The 17,511-nt window shown below is 41.4% G+C and overlaps 1 protein-coding gene across 3 annotated transcripts in view; it reads right to left on the bottom strand.

Annotated features, from left to right (window-relative positions):
- cadm3 (cell adhesion molecule 3) overlaps nt 1-17,511 on the bottom strand; it is a 112,304-nt gene that overhangs the window by 44,789 nt on the left and 50,004 nt on the right. For all 3 annotated transcript variants that reach the window (XM_065953683.1, XM_029280794.2, XM_020652017.2), the window contains exon 4: nt 46-198. In XM_065953683.1, coding sequence (XP_065809755.1) covers nt 46-198 — 153 coding nt within the window. The remainder of the gene's footprint in view (nt 1-45; nt 199-17,511) is intronic.

Raw genomic sequence — 17,511 nt, 5'->3', positions numbered from 1 at the left:
AGAGTGAATATGGGTTGTGTATGTTGTGCCGCTCCTTTGACCTACCTAGCACGGTGACGGTGGCTCGGGCGGTGCGGACCGGCATGGTGAAGATGGAGCAGGTGTACTCCCCCTCGTCGGACAGCTGCACGTCCCCGATGGTGATGGAGAGCTCGGTGGATGTCGAGCGGTGCAGCTGGATGCGGTTATCTCGAAGCGCTGCAGGGTAGAGGAGAAACAGGATATCAATGATGACAAATGAGCTTATATAATTGATGAATTATTAAAGATTTGAAGTTTTATCAGGTGTGCTTTTTTTTATTACTTTTTGTCGTACTCTGATGAATCCTTTTCTAACCTATTGTAACTACAATGTTGTATTTTTAATAATGCAGTGGATGTCTTTTTATATCTTTTTTTTTTTCTCCCAAGGACTGGTTTCTTTTTTTATTAAAGAAGAAGGGGAATACAGCCAGAGGAAGCGGAGGCATGCAGAGAGAGGGGGCAGAGTACGAGCGAGGTATAAATGGGACAGAAAGACGGAAGAGAAACAAGGACTAGAAGAATGAAAAGTGGGAGGAAAGATGACAGGGGACGTCTGGATAGGAAAGAGAAAAGAGACACAGTGGACATGGACAGGAGAAGGCATGTAACGTAAAGACAGGAGAGGAAAGGAGAGAAGGGGGTGAGAGAGGATGTAAGGATGAAGGGAAATGAGTGAAGGGGCGAGGAGGACATGGAGGATGGATGAAAGAATCAAGGAGAAAGATGAGAGATTGGAGGGTGGAAGGAGATGCAATAGCGGAACAAGAGATGAAAGAATTCAAAACTGAAACTGGCAGAGGTGAAGGAGAAAGATGTGGAAAGGACGACGAGAGAGGATTGAAAGAGGGTGAATAAGGAAAGAATAAAGGGAAAGAGAAGAAAAAATGGTTGCAGGAGGTAAGGAGAAATCAGGGTGACAAAGAAGGGAAGAAAGAAAAGTGGAGAGTAGTGAAAAGGTGCGGGGGGGGAAAAAGACAAGAAAGAGAGTAAAACTTGAAAGGCACAAGTTTGAAGAAGAAGAAGAAGAAGAAGAAAAGAAATGATGAAAGAAAATGAGGAGTAGTTTGGACGTAGTAGGGAAAAATAAGGAAGAAAGTGAGCCAAGAGGGGGCACGGCAGAGTTAAAGGCAAAGTAAGAAAGATGATGTGCAGAATTTAAATCACGGGAAAAGAGAAAGGTAAAATGGAAAAGAGAACGAGGAGGAGGGGGTGGGGGGGTGTTTAGAGAGAAAATGATGTAAGAGTCAGAGAGAGGAGAAGGAGGAGGAGGGGTGATGAAGATGAGGTGAGAGAGAGAGAGAGAGGAAAAACATAGCCGAGATGTGAGCAACAGAACAAGACAGAGAAAGACAAAGAGGGGAGTAAAAAAGAGAGAAGATGCAAAATGAGAATGAGAGACGGAAGGAAGTGCAAGACAGAGAAAGAAAAATAAAACAGAGGAAGCACAAATAGCAAGGAGCATGAGGAAGACAGTGAGGAATGGGAGAGGGGAGGAGGGTGAAGGAGGAGGGAGGACGAGGGGGGGGAACATAAGAGAGACATAAATGGCTTTGTCATCAATGAGAAATCCAGCTATGAAAGAGGGAGAGAGAGAGAGACAGAGAGAGAGAGAGAGAGAGAGAGAGAGCGCAAGCGACCAAGATAGATGATGATGATGAAATGCTACGAAATAACCGCTCGTTTCCGTGATAGCATTGACCTCTACGGTGTTTGTGCTCGGTGATTGCTGACTTGTCTGTCTCCCCCGCCTTGCTATCTGTCTGTCTATCGAAACGTCTGTCTCGCTTTCTCAAAAAAAGAAGTTTCACCTTTTGTTTTTCTGGCGCCATCGTGCAGAGTAACAGCCAGAGCAGAGACCTTCAAATACGTCAAGTCAAAAGAAGACAGACTTCAGAGAGGTTTTCAGTTACAGTTGTGGTTGTTTTTTTTAAAAGTCCCATATTCTGCTTTTTCTGGTTTTATATGCTCTTTAGTGTGTTTTCCATGTGTCCTGTGCATGTTTAGGCACATCTATGTGCAAAAATTCAAAGTCCGCGGAAACATGGCTTCTCCTACGTCCTCCTGTTAGCTGTAGCATTAGCTGCATGTAACGCTCGGTTCTAGCCCCCCTCGAAAAAATTTGTCAGTGCGACGTCATCGTCAGTGTGAGATCACTGATCTAAGCCCATTGGCTCGTTGTGGCAAGCCCTGCCGAGAATTAAAAACATGATTTTCATGATTGTATGTTTGTATTACGCTATCCAGAGGCGCTGCTTGTCAGCAGGCAAGGCAGGCAACTGCTTGGGGCCCCAGACCAGTATGGGGGGGGGGGGGGCCTCTGAGGGCTCACAAACTTAAAACCAAAGCTGTGGCCCATCATTTGTAAGTTTTGCAATGACAGTAGGAGTCCCTAAGTGGGCCCCATCTGACAGCACTCACTCTCATTTCCCTGAAAATGAAGATAAATGATCCATCTACAGGAGAGAATAAAGAAACAAGAAAAGAAGAAGAGGAGGAAGCGTCGGGACTCTGGCAGACGATGACGGTGATGAACACCGGTTGGAGGGCCGCCCAATTGAGTTTTGCCTAAGGCCCCAACAGACTCTAGAATCGCCACTGACTCTATCCACTGTCCAATCTCTAAATGAAGGCATAAATAGCCCAAAAATAAAGTGCTGAAAAGACACCATTATATGCACTTTTTCAAAAAACAAATTCCAACTTTTAATTGGAAAATCAAAACAAGTCCAAATGTAAATGTGTGTGTGTGTGTGTATGTGTGTGTGTGTGCAGTGCTGTAGTGTGTTATGGCCACTGCCTGTTTTCATACCATGTTTATTTGCCTTCCTCAGTATTGAGCCACATCTGTGTCTGTTTGTCTGTTCATCTCTTTGTCTTTCTTCCTGTCTCACTATGATCTCCTTGTCTCTCCATCTCCCCATCTGTCTGTTTACCTGTCTGTCTCTATAGCGATCCCACACACACACACACACACACACACACACACACACACACACACACACACACACACACACACACACACACACACACACACACACACACACACACACACACACACACACACACACACACACGCACACGCACACACCTCTGTTTCTCGGTTATTTTATCCAACACTACTTTATCTTCATGCCTTATCACTAAGCAAGGTCGCTACATTTGTCTTCATGAGCTACCCTCTCTGTGTGGGTGTGTGCGGGGGTGTGTGAGGTATACGGTCACTCGCTCAAACACACACGCACACACACATGCACACACTTATCCATGCCCTCTGGACCCTGCGCTCAACTATCAGTCTCCTTAATTCCCTTCCCCTCATCTCTCCTCGATCTCCCCTCTTTCTCTCACTCTAGTTCGTCTCTCACACATCTCACCCTTTTCTAATCTTTTCTCACTCCAGGCCTTTTGCCCTTTTTTTTTTAAAAGGTTCTTTCTTTTCTTCATTATAAACTAAGTATATTGCTCGCAAACTGTGGTGTGATGGATATCGGGAAAAAAACCCAATATGATAGGTACTTACGGGGGTTATATCGATCGGTGGGCCCCTGAAAATTGTACATGTGCCTCGCGCTGTTTAGCCTGTGATGTGGGCAACATAAAGAGTCTGCCAATAGGTCACACTCTGCTGTTTGTTTCTGCAGTGAGGGGATGTAATGAATGTATAGAGATGAAGGAGATTAATGGATAAGGTGCGTGTAAGTGTGTGTGTTTGTGTTAGAGAACACAAATGGTGTTGCAAAGTCCTCCTGTCTATTTTCTCAAAGCACATGTCAGGTGGCTGTTTTTTGGAGCACCTCCAAGGATTGGATGGACATCAAACTCTCAACGACATCAAACTCTCAACATGTAAGCGTGGAGATCGCAATTTCTGACATTTATAGAACATTTATAAAGAAGTGAAAGTTTGTGTTCTAGTCTTATTTTCTTATTCCGAATGCTTAAAGGAGAAAAACACAAATCACATCTCTATTATGAACAGCAGAAATGTGAGTATTGAAGGATGAGAGCAGTACAACATACGGGCATATGTTCCCTGCTTCAATCAGGGTTGTGACTCTCACTCCCACGCATAAAATAACACAAACATCACTGTACTTATTATCATGTTACTTCAGCATCTTCTGCACTGTTTCATATTTCGTCTTGTAAATATTAGTCGTTTCTTATTATGTTTACTGTTGATATTTAATGTTGTACCTTTACATATGAGAGCTCAGTTCACTGAAGTTAAATTCCTTGTGTGTGTGTGTGTGTGTGTGCATACCTGGCCAATACATCTGATTCTGATTCTGATTCTGTACTAGTAAAAGCAAATATCTACAGTAGTTCTTAAAAGTTTCTTTGGGGAACTTTTGGTTTGTGTCAGGCAACGACCTCTCGTGTTGAAAAATGAAGCCAATGTGGAAGTGCAAAGAAATGCAGAAGTCAAGGAATTCTTGTCAACACTCAAATTAAAATGCACAGCAGAAATAAACATAAAACACACTGTATAGCACACACTGGGTGGGAGGTTATTTAAAATAAGAAATATGAAATAATAAAATATGAGGAATTTGATTTACGCATACATTTGCTTAATTAAACTGATCTGACTGAGAGGTGGACATGTTGTACCCTTTACCAGGAGGATAAAAAGCCCACCTCAGCTGACTTAAAGTTAGTGAGAGACAGCGTTTTAAAAATGGTAAACACCATCGTTGGGCTTCAAAACTCAGCTGCTGAAACCAATGGTACTACGTCCATGTTTTATACAATCAATGGTTTGTTTACAGCCACGTGTGACGTTGATGATAATTTCTTAATGTGTAGTTGGTGTGTTTTCTGACTAAAATATCTCATCCTCCTTCTTCTAACAGTCAAATGTAGCAATCATTTTGAATGTTTTGCTGTTTAAATTGCTACAAGTACGCTACATAAAAGATGAAAGTTAGAAGTTATCAATGAATTCCTGGAAGAAAGGAAGCTGGATTCTCCACAGCATAGAGCAGTGGCATCATGTCACAGTGAAAGTTCTGCAGTTGAGAAACACTAAAGCTGATGCACCAAACAGTGGGTCTCTTTTTTAATCAGGGTCAATTTCAGATGAAATTCGACAGCGATTGCAATGTGTTTTCTTCCTGCTTGTAACAAAAGGGGCATTTATATCCGCTACAGCCCCGTTTTGTGCTTCAGACTGAGCTCTTCTCCATGGCAACGTCATCCGAGGTTCACTGGTGTCAGAGAGTGTTCGAAGCCATCTGCTAACCAGACAGAGAAATAGAAAGAGATTTCTCAGAAATAAAGTTGAATTCAAGTACTTCAAAGATAATCTCGCATTGAAGGGGAACGCATTTCGAGAGCGATTTGGGGATGTTTCAAAGAAGAGTTTGTTATTAAAGCACAATAAAAACACATGGTGCATTATGATTAAAAAGGTAACGGACACTTTTCACTCGTTTAAACACTGCAGGTATCTTATCTTAAAACTCCTGTGAGGGTTTTCAGGCTTGATGTGAAACACTAAAATAAATACTGATGCCTCTATATAACCTCTAGAAGCAAACAATACCATAATTGACAAGATTGAATATTTCTACACGGTTATTTTTGATGCTTGAAACCACTGCCGGGGGCTGGGTGTCATTAAAAATCTATTTTTTAACTCAGCATGACAAAGCTTCTCAATGAGTAAAATATTTAACTGTTTAACAACAGCGGGAGAGAGTATTTGTTTAAAATAACACAACTTAAATGCAGATATATGTGCAGAGTTCTGGTGAGCAGCGATGTCACAGGTTCAACTGTTGTTCGCCTCGTCTTATGCAAATGTTTGGACATTATTTTGAGTGTTTCTCAAAAGCATATTCTGGAGATATTCAGCCGTACAATATGCTGATTGCTCTGCATTCAGGAACCATGGTTGCAAAAAAGAACACATATTCTCCTGACCTGGAAGTCTAGTTCACCACCCTGCCTCTTGTACTGGTTTAAGGACATTATGTCTGTTATGTAATTGTTAAGACCTTGTCTGCACCCAACCTAATACAAAGAGTAAATCCATGAGAGTTTGGGGACCTTTCTTGGCACAGTTTCATATACTGGAGGCAAATCCCACATCCATAGAGACCCTGCCTGCCCGGCTACAGGAGCACTGGATTGAAACCTTTTGCCACCACACATTCAGGTCAGCCCTCCTTGCTCCTGAGATGTTACTATCATGATACCAATAATAAGGTAAGGTAACTACCTTACTACCTCCTTCATATCCCAGATTTGAAGGACTCCCACCCTATATACTGTACTGGCAGCCCTGTTTATATTTTTGTCTTTTTTTTTATCTTCCGTCTTGTACTTTGCGTGTGTTGTTGCGCACATTGTAAAATTGAAAACTTTAGATGAAATGTATTTTAAAAAGCACAACTTATACATGCAAACGCGGTACCCCTTTTGCCCACAGGGGGCGCCAAAATCAACACAAACCCAAAGTTCCTCACAGAAGCTGTCAGGGTGAATCTGCTGCTGAATGGTGTGAAGCAGCAGCATGTGGAATTCATTGTCCCTGTTCGAGTGACACGGTGCATGATAAACAGACAATAGAAAAACAAGTCTTTGTACCCACTTGGGAAGTAAATAAACAAATGAAATGCATCATTAAATATCAATTTTGTGTCGTTTCATAATAACCACGGGCAATTATATACATTCAGTGGTACATTTCATGCTTCAGAGATGCATGCCGCTCTGGCAAAAAAAGTAGAACCAGACTGTGGATCATCTGCTGCAGCACTGTGCTGTTGTTAAGTTATCAAGGAGACCCTTGTGTTTCTTTGTTGAGAAAAGCTGAGGATTAAATTAAAATGGGAATTTACAAAGAGCAGAAATAAGTCTGCAGACGGCATCTCCTTCTATTTTGCAAATCCTGCATGTAAAGGAGCGTGAGGGTTTTCTAAGTGGTGTCTGGAGGGCTTTGAGGGGAGAAGATGGGAGCATTTATGTGTGTTGATTACATACCGAGTACAAGATCTGCTTATCTGCAAGCAAACCTTTTTTTTGTGCATCACTGTGTCTGTCTGCTGTGTCTGTTTGTGTGTGTGTGTGTGTGTGTGTGTGTGTGTGTGTGTGTGTTTGGCCAGACAGTGGTTCTTGTCTGCAGCTCAAACTCGAGATTCGATACTCCCCAAAGGTCCGACTGTTGATCTGGTCACAGCAGCTATTTTCGCCTACTCGTCTTCTTCCTCCACCTCCACCACATCCACCTCCTCCTCCCCCCTCCATCTCTCTCATGCTCTTTCAACTTCAAACATTCAGGAGGAGGGGAATTCACTCGCAACACAAACCAAGTGCACATACATATATTCCTTTTCTCATCTGCCTCCTGCCTCCTTGTGCCTAAGTTACCACTCTGCCCAAAAAAAACTCTGTCAAATTCAAATTTGCATTATTGGCACGATAGGGGAGAGAACCTGTGAAGCCAGAGGCAAAAAAAAAAAAAAGTACATCAGTTACAGACCGATATTTTCATATTTTCATCTGCCTCCCAGCTTCTGCATCTCTTCATCTCCATCTTTTGGCTCAACCTGAATCTGCATTTCACCTTTTCCTACTGCTTCAACTTCCTCCCGTTTTTCCTCCAATCCGACTCTTGTTTCTCTCTCGCCTCCTATGTTTTTAATTCAACTTTCTCTCTCTCTCTCTCTCTCAATCTCTGTCGCTCTCACATTTTAAGCATTTAGCTGACACCCTCATCCAAAGTGACTGCCTCTCTTCCTCCTTCCCTCTCTCTCTTCCCCACACATGCTGCCGCCATCCTCCCATCTGTTTCTGAATATTCTCTCCAACTCCCTAATTATCCGTCCTTTCCGACAGCTGATCTGGGTTCACTGACCGCGGGCGTCCCTTGATCATACCGTCCCGACTGATCTGAGAGTGCCAATTGATCCCCCGGATCAGTGCGCCAACTATAAAACGCTTGATAAACACACACCTCTGCCTGTTTCATCCACTTTCCTCCCTCTCAATCCACTTGTCTCTCTTGCCCTATCTTCGCACGGAATCGAAAAACAGAGTCAGTAAAAAACGGAGGGACCACAAATTTATGCCGAATCATTGGGAGGATGCAAACAGAGCGGGGATAACCCAAACTTTGCCCAAGGTTGTGCAAATTGAAGCAGAAGAAGAAGCATTAGTTCCAGTCAAAACTTGAGAGGGAAATGCTCCCAATGGTGTATCAGCTTCAAGCAACGCACCAGTGAAATCCTGCCATGTAGTATTTACATCCTCTAAAAATGTCCAGTGGGGATTTCTGGCAAATAACAATGACCGACTACACAACCTTAGAGCTAGATTACCTAGAGAAGACACAGCTCCTGCTGAGTGCTCAGACTGCTGCGAAAGGATTAGCAAATCGACGGCAGAGTAAAAGCATATAATGCTGAAAAATAGCCTATTTTCTCATCTTTTCCTCACCTTTATAGTGAGAAGAAGTCAAAGAAGCAATTATCATAATGGCCGCCACTATCAGTCTGCTGCTTTCTGCTGCTTTTTGCTTCCCTGCATTGCATCACATTAACTCCCCTGCTCATATTTTAACTCAGAGGATCAGACCGACGCAAAATGAAGGGGGAAATATTTTTCACTCGTCTTCCTGATGTCTCCTGATGTCCTGCAGTGTTTTTTGTATTTGATTGAGTTTGTCTGCCAGAGTGAGTGCAGCTTCCTTTGTTTCCTTTAAACACCGGCGCTTCGGATGGGGTCCATCCTTCGTCGTGGAAGAGAACAGTTTTAGGGAAAATGTAACGTTATAAAACAACTATCCAGACAACTGCAAGAAGACACAGGAGAACTACAAAGACAATGAGACTTCCACACAAAAGAACTACATGAGATGCCAAATGGCCAGAAAGACACACAAAAACGGCAACAGAGATACAGACAACTGAAAAGAAACTAAATTATTTACAAAGACTCACAATACAACAACAAAGATAAACAAGACTATCACAAGGAGACAAAAAATGGCAACAAACACAACTGTCATTCATCAAATTTCAGCGGGAGCTCAACTGCGCCAATGTTCCTGCAAACCACCATCTGCAAATGGTTATCTAGAAGCTTCAGTCGGCCAATATTTCAATAAACTGTGTGAAATAACTATTACCAATGAATGTCACCAACAATATTACACTTTAATTTTCCTTTGAACTACTGTTTATCTGTTCTGTGTCTTTAAGCGCCATCTTGCATTTTTTTTTAAACTTATTACTAACAACCAATCAGAGTTACATGCAACTTGCCAAACACACCGACTCTGCTGATAATGTTTGGGTTGCTTTATCAACAGTCAAGTTTCAAACTAGCATAATCCAGTTTCTATGGCTGTGTCCAAAACTGCATCCCATTGGCACTAAGTATGATTACACACTGAGTACGTATATGTTCTGAAATCATGGTATATGTTTTTGTGTGTGCGAGGAATGCCTGGATGAGACGGGAGCACGCAGGTCACACTAAACTGTCCCATCATGTATTACAGTTCTCACACTGTCCAATGTGAGAGCTCGCCAGCCAGCCAATAAATGGCATACAAATAAGTCACCGTAGTGAAATGTGTTCTATATGTTGTCAAATAATATTGAGATAACTACGTAGCTGTTGTCATGAATTTATGGATATGGTTGTTGAGTTCAGTTTCCTGTTTGGTGCTAGCTTATCCAACGCAGCGTGAACCAGAAATACATGTTTGATGAAGTTTAGTATGTAGCTAACGGCATACTATGGGTCGGGTTATGCAGTATACACTGTTTGAGAACGCAATAGGCAATATGTTAGTATGTGGTTTCTTTAACATAACAACGTTCTGCCTTTTTAATTTATTTAAACAGAAACAGGAGGAAACAACCAGGGTTATGTCTGTATGATGAAACACGCAGAAAGTCACTTATAATACTTCATTTGTGTGACATATATAAGATTGAATGTTATATTAAACTAGATTAAGAGCTGCAGGTAGGCAGGATTAAACCTCTGGGTTAAGGAGCAGCTCTTTATGGTCTTTATGCTAATCAAAGATAATTAGCTGCTGGCTGTAGCTTCACTTTAGATTCAGATGCTGGAGGGGTTTTTACATTTCTTGTCTTTCACTACAGGCATATAGGTGTGGCTAATAAGTGTACATGCTGGCTGGCAGGTGAACATCACAGGGAATAAAAGAAACCCACAAAATCATACCTTTAAATTAAAGTTTGATGTCAATAATTTCAGCACAAGCGTGAGAATGTCACATTTGCCAATTTGCTGATTCATCGAATTAAGATTAAGATCGTATCAGAGTTATAACTATGTCCACATTTCTCTAAGGATTCATTATAGTGGAGGGCCAAAACAATTATTCTAATTCAGTGTGTTAGTGCATGTTGGTACTGTTCCATGTCTGGTTTCTATCGGTAAGAGACAAAGGGTCACTTTCAGAATGTGTTGTGGTACTCGAAATCGCTCTTGGTCTTAAGACTCGTCTCGAGACCACTTTCTGAAGGTCTTTGTCTCGTTTGGAATTGAAAGCATTTTTACTCGTTCTTGTCTCGGTCTCAGACTGGGCAGATTTTAAATCAAGACCAGTCAAGACCAACACTGATGCTAATGACAGGCTATTTTTCCACATCATTACTGCGTTTAGAGGGAAAAAGCCTCTTTTCTAAAAGAACTGTAATTAATTTGTAATTTGATTTTTGTCCCTCGGTTATGTCTGCAACCTCCCCGGTGTTTCGGTCCCAGTGAGTGACATGCCTGCTGCACACATGATGATGATTTTTCATTGATATTTATGGTCTGGGTCTTGTCTTGGTCTCCCCCTGCTTTGGTCTTGGCCCACTGGTCTCAGGTATGTCTTGGTCTCAGTAAGTGTGGCCGTAACTACAATACTACTTTCAGATGTTTTTTCATATATTTTACGTCATTAACCTCAAAAACATATTGTTTATCTTAACTTAGAAATCCCTGACTCCTGTCCTTTTCTTCTCCCTGCACCCCTCTTTGATTACAAATGATTATTTCAAGGCCACGTAGATTAATACAGAGTTCAAATGACACCAATGGAAAATGTCGAAAAAAAGCGTTTTTCAAGCGCTCGATATCAGAAGTGTCTCTCCTGCAGTCGTTTAGTCCTGTGATGGTTGTTGTTGTTAATACATTCTCAAGAGAGCCTTCCTAGACGCCGAGAAAACTTTGAGTGATGGGATGTGGATCAATAGTTTTTCAGAAAATGTCAAAAAAAACAATTCACGCAGTGCATCTGGAGGAGCGTCTCTCAGAGTGTTTTGAGCAGTCGTCAGTTTGTCTCGTCCTCTGAGAGAAAATCAAACCATCAATTTCCCTTTTTTTTTTTTCCGTGTGCCCGTTTCACTTAAGACTCCTGAACACTGTGCTCGCTGTGTTTTTAAATGAAATAATTTACAAGTTAGGGTAATTTACGCCACAGTTAAAGTCCGACTACTCATCCTATCCTCCCACTAGGCACGAGCTCCCCCATCCACCATGCTTTGTAAATCACCAGGGAGCCATTACCTTGTTAAAATGAGGCAGATCGGCTGGCTGATGTCGGCTGATATGCTTTTATGGAAAGGAAGGAAACCTCATATGACAAATAAATAAAATTATAGCCAGACTGAAAGCAAATATACAGATATTTTTTTTCTGGTGAGGTAATAGGTTTGCAAATCTCACATTGTGAGCATTTACTGCATGTCTACATTTATTGTCAGCACACTGTAAAATAAGCCTATGAGGGGACACATTTCGGCGTGTACATCATCTCTGCTTGCTGCGCTCATGATATTTTATAGATTGAAAGTAGCTTCAAGTGTATATAACATGGCCCTTGCACATGGAGAGAAATAAAGAGTCATATATGGCAGGGACACAGCTGGTAAGTAGTTTACCAGGTAGTTTGAAATTGGACTGGAAGCGTGTAAAAAAATGAAGTTGTAAACGTGGGCAGGTGCATTTTCATTCTACGCTTGCTAACCTTGGTTTGGTTCCTGAATTATACAAAGAAAAGGTCTCGTGTGTTTTAAATTGATTTTAATTTTTCCAATCATGAACAACTTACAAAAACAAATTTCTTAATTTGTCCTTTTTTTTTTTTCTCAGGCTGAAAGTTAATCTTTGCCTAGCTGGTGAATTAAGCAGCGTCCAATTTATTCTGCTGTCTTCATAATCCTTCCACAGGGGGAGAAAGTATTAGTTGAATTTGTGTGTCTAAATCATGTATGCATTTTAGAATTTGTTCTCTTTTATTCATTTGTTTTTTCAGATTGTGTTGACGTGAGAATCAACGATGGGAAAGCTTTTTGTCACATTTAGTGAGTTTTTATTCTTATTTTTTCTTATTCTTATGATTTGTTTAAAAAAAAAAAATATGGTTAAAATACTCAAATTGAAATGAGAAATAAATTAAAGATCTGTTTGTCATTAAAATTTGTACATCTCAATTTTTGAGGCAAAAATGCAATACACTTCCTCTTTGTCCTGCTTTTCTCTCCATCTTATTGGACAGCAAAACAGAATATCTCTGAGTTTCGCCTCCTTGGTCGAATAAAAACAAGGAAAAAAAAACCTCAGTGTGCTCTTGGAAACTATGATGGATATTTTTCACTATTTCCTGACACCTCAAAGACAAAATGACTAATGGAGAAAATAAGCAGGGCTACCAAAGGCACCCCGGAGCGTCCCCCAAGAGGTCAGAGTCTCATCATGAAGAATAAAGCATGAGAACTGTCGACAGGATGCTCATGGCTTTATCTCTTCTCCTGACAGTATACACAAGTCACCCAGCTTCGTCCACCGTTTCCCAATTATTTCGCAGCTCGCGCCGTCTATAGCTCACCCCGGGGCCTTTAGTTCAGGTGACCAAACCCTGATGTCAAGCGGAATGTTAGCACGCTGGAGTGGAGGCTATTTTTAAGACTTATAGTGACTCAGTCTGACGCTGTTGAGTCTCCTGAGAAGACGCTCAGCTCATTTTGATTTAAAGAACATTTCCAGGACTATTGTGGGGTGACAGGCTAAACACGCACAACAATGGCTTAAAATGAACATGTTTGAGTTGCCTTTTTCACATATAGATCCATCCATTATCTATACCACTTTTCCGTGGGGGGGGGGGGGGGCGTCGATTGCGGACAAGCTGATCCCAGCAGTCATTGACTAGTCAATCACAGGGAAGACAACCAGCCACACTCACTTACGAGCAATGTAGAGTCGCTAATTAACCTGACCAGCATGTCTTTGAACTGTGGGAGGAAGCCGGAGTATGCACAGGGAGAACATGCAAACTCCAAACAGAGAGCCTCTGTCTGATGGGGATTCGAACCAGAACCCTTCTCATTGTGAGGCAGAAGAGCTCACCACTGCGCCCTCTTTTCCACACATGCAGTCCTGAAAATGTTCAGATAATTTCAGGACAGCCTGCCCCCAAATCCTCCTGAGTTGCAGCTGCAGACCATCCTTTTCAGACAGAATGAGGGGGGGGGGGGGGGGGGGCGTAAAAAGGACGACACTGGAAATGTGGATGGAGCAACACCAAGTAGAAGATAGACAGATGAAGGATCTTCTCTACATCTGAAAATTGCACCGGTTGCTCAGCAGGCACAGGACACATATTTCCTGAACGTTACCTGCTGTATCCACACATCACCTCATTGAGACAAAGCTTTGTGAAAGAAATGTTCTTGTTTCTTTGTCTAGATTTTGAGTTGGTGTTCCTCCTCTTGTCTTTACGTCCCACATGTCCATCTTACTGTTTGAAATCCTCTCTCCCCTCTCCTGTCCTCGTCTCTTGGTAGTCTAGCACTAATGTAGGAACCCATCTGCGTTCATGCTTTCCTAGCTGTCTAATCTCTTCTATTAGCAACACTGGCTCTTATCCCCCCACCCGCCCTTTCCTGATCCATCCACCCATCCACTCCCACACATTCCCTCCAGGGTATCTGTGGGTCCTTAAAAGGGTCTTAAAATACATTATCTGGAATTAAGGCTTTAAAATGTGTTCAAATATCCCGTATTGGCTCCAGCTATCAGATCATTTCTTTTCACAGTGGAATGACAGGTTCCCTTTGCTCTGAATGTTCACGCTCAGATTAGTACAGGACAGGATTAACTGCAATAAAAAAAGGAAAAAAAAGAGTCGTTGTATCTGCTTTAATAAACACAACTGGGCTTTATGTCCCTTAACAATTAATTTCCTGTTTTGCTTTATCTTTATGTCGACAGTTATAGTTGCAGAATTCTCATTAGCTCTGCTCCACTGAAACCAGACTTGTTTCCTTAGTCTACTTCTTTGACTTTGTTTTTTTTTTTTAATAAATATATATATGTGGACTTTCTATTCACCTCTGGTAGCTTCAGAAAAGTGCCCACACTCTGCCTCCTGCGTGTCTCTCTGTATCACAGGGTCGAATTAAAGTGATATCAATAGCTATCCTTGGCTAAAAAAAATGATAGAAGTCAGCTTGAGCTTCCCCATCTACCACAGAGAATTGGATCGAATTGATGTGACCCTGTGGTTATGCAACTGCAACATCAACATTTCATACATCACAGCTCTGGCTTTGAATTTCATCTTTTTTTCTTTTTTTTTTAACATTATTTGCGATTGAGAACTTTTTAATCATTTAAATCCAAGGTCTCCTTCCCTGTATCCCCCACGCATCATTTCAACAGCATCATATCTCTCCTCTCTCTAATGTAATGTCTTCCACTCAGTCTTCACTCTACATACTTCTTCACTCAATCTCAGAGTTGATTGACATTGATCCTTCTTTTCTTACCATGAAGGGTTTACTTGAAGTTATTACATTAAGAGATTAGATTGGGATTAGATTAACGCTGCCTATTTTCCTGCCGTCTTTGGTTATTTAGTTATTAGTATTCGTGTACTTTTGCCCATCGATATTTTGGATTTCTTGGATCCTAACGTTACCATATTTCTTACCAGGATGGGCGGCTGTGGCTCAGTTGGTAGAGTCAGTCAACTCTCAACCAGAAGGTCAGAGGTTCAATCCCCAGCCTCTAAAGCCACATGTCCAATATGTCCTTGGGTAAGACACTTAACCCCAAGTTGCCCCAACTGCTTCGTCGGCAGTATATAAATGTGCATGAATTGATTATTTAATACTGATGGACACTTTACAAAGCAGCCTCTGCCATCAGGGTGTGAATTGAGCTTTGAGTAGTCAGAAAAGTGCTACACAAGCTCAAGTCCATTTACCATTTACATTGTTACATCTTGATCCTTTCCGCTGTGGAAGGGATCAATCAGCCACACCCTAAAGCTCAGCCTTCTTTATGCTTTATTATTCTCTAAATTTGCACCATCATTTACAAAATCATCAATACGCTTTGTTAAAACAATGAACAATTGAGAGCGTCAAACCCCCTTAAACAATTTAACCCATAGACTGTAAATATTAATGAAGCCTGAGCTCCCCATTGTGTGCCAATCGAGACTGGAGCTAATCAGACCAATTTCATTTTTTGACTGAACTAGACTGTAAACATGTTAATTTCTGCCCCAAAAAAATACAACTTTTTTGAATGGTCTGTGTTTGTGACTTCTGCTGCTTATGCAGTCAGTCTCAAGCAGACACTTGACAAACTGAGAGGATTTTGCACTCGGCCCCATTTGCAGGTTGCAACTTGGTTTCAACAGTCCAACTTTTTTAAGCCGCCTCCTTTTGGCTATAAAAAACCTGCAGGCTTAAGGAACTTTACATTAACTGCAGTTTACTATTTTTTTTTTAAATTTGTCGTCAAAGTTTTATATCATATCTAAGATTCAACTTTTTCTGTTTTAGGTATTATTTTGACAATAAGTTCACAATTACTCAACGAGACAACGAGACTTCCCTCCACCTCTGTATAAGTCTGGCAACCCCTTTTGATTATTTTAACGTGTTTTACTCTTGTTCAGCTAAACTTTTATTTTAATAATGAACTGTGATATTTAGGCCGTTTGCATTCAATGTTCAATGTGTCAGTGTTCTAATTCGGGCTGTCAGCGTTAATGCATTTATCAGGATGAGAATAGTTCCAAAATAAAGCCTTTCTTTTTAATTGCGAGCCATTTTGTCCCTTTCAGCACATCATAGTTAGCATCCTCCCGCTCTCGCAGAGATGTAGAAAAACGACCCCGCTGCGCCTTTGAATGTCATTTCACTTTAAAATGGACAGCTCAGTCCACATGTCAAAAGTAATATCCGCCTTGTGGCATCAAACATTTTACTTGTTTGCCGCTCCCTTTAGCTATTTTTATTTGCTGGTCGATCCGTAGCAAGTTCCCTTTATCCGTGGTGAAGTCCAGGGCATAACGCTCAATCTACAGGAAGTTCCTTATTTAAAAGTACCTTTAGCTTAAGACGGTACAAAATACAAAATAAAAGCATGAATTTAAAAAAAATGCAAAATAATGGAATTTCAAACATGTGATTAAAGGTGCACTATGGAGTTTTTGTAGAGAAATGTATAATTTGGAGAAATTCACAGATTCTGTGGTTTATTTTGCATAACTCTATTCACAAACTGTCCTCAGAGGAACATTTGGTCCCTGTAACACTGTTTGAAGTTAAAATGCTCTGCGAGAAGTTATGGTGGTGGGCCCGCTACAGTGAAACCGTAACTCTCCTGGTAGCTTTTTAGCTCCAAACATCCAGGGACCCATTTTTTCCTTTGAGTAAAGTTTGTGTTTTTAGTTTAGAAAATAAGCATCGAATTGTTTCACTTTTCCAACTTTCACTCCATAGTGCACCTTTAAAATTCAGATATAGACCACAGTAAAAACAACTTGTTCTACGCCCCCTAGTCCTAATGAAAAGTATGTTCTCTCTCTCACGTCTTTTTCTTCTCTGAATATGCCATCCATGCTCTCGCCTCAACACAGATTCTTCTCTGCAGCGTGGCGACCATCACTGCTAGGAGTTGTCACTCATCATTTTCTTCGTCTGCTTTAATCTTTCATCATGCTGTCCGTCCATCCCTTACTTTCCCCACAATCCCTCCGCCCATCCGGTTTTTTTCTCCAAGTCTGAAGCCTTCAAAGGCCCGGTGCATGCTGTGCAGTGTTGGAGCTTGTTGGCGAGGAGTCCATATTTCTCTTCTTTCCTACCTACTCACTTCAATCAGCTTGCTTATTTCTTTCCCCCTTCCATTCGTCTTCTAGTATATCCTTCATTTTCTCCCCGCTCTCATCCCTCCAGCTCTTGCTGTCTCAGCTCTGAAGCTCCCTGTCTGAGCTTTGCTGCTCGGGCCAATTGCATAGATGACTCGCGGCTCCGCCACGATCTATCACTTACAAAGTGGAGTATTGAGGAACTTTCAGCTATTTTTTTTGTCTGGCCTGACTTTTTTAAGATCCAAACATCCATTTGTTATCTGTCGTTCATTCTTTTCACCTTTCTTAATGGATCACAGAATACTACAGAGTTCACATTTTTGGATCTTAAATAATATAAGAATGCA

The sequence above is a fragment of the Labrus bergylta genome, chromosome 4, assembly GCF_963930695.1.
Source record: "Labrus bergylta chromosome 4, fLabBer1.1, whole genome shotgun sequence".
NCBI lineage: Eukaryota > Metazoa > Chordata > Actinopteri > Labriformes > Labridae > Labrus > Labrus bergylta.
The sequence above is the reverse complement of the archived record's forward strand: the minus strand, read 5'-3'. Positions and strand labels throughout refer to the sequence as shown.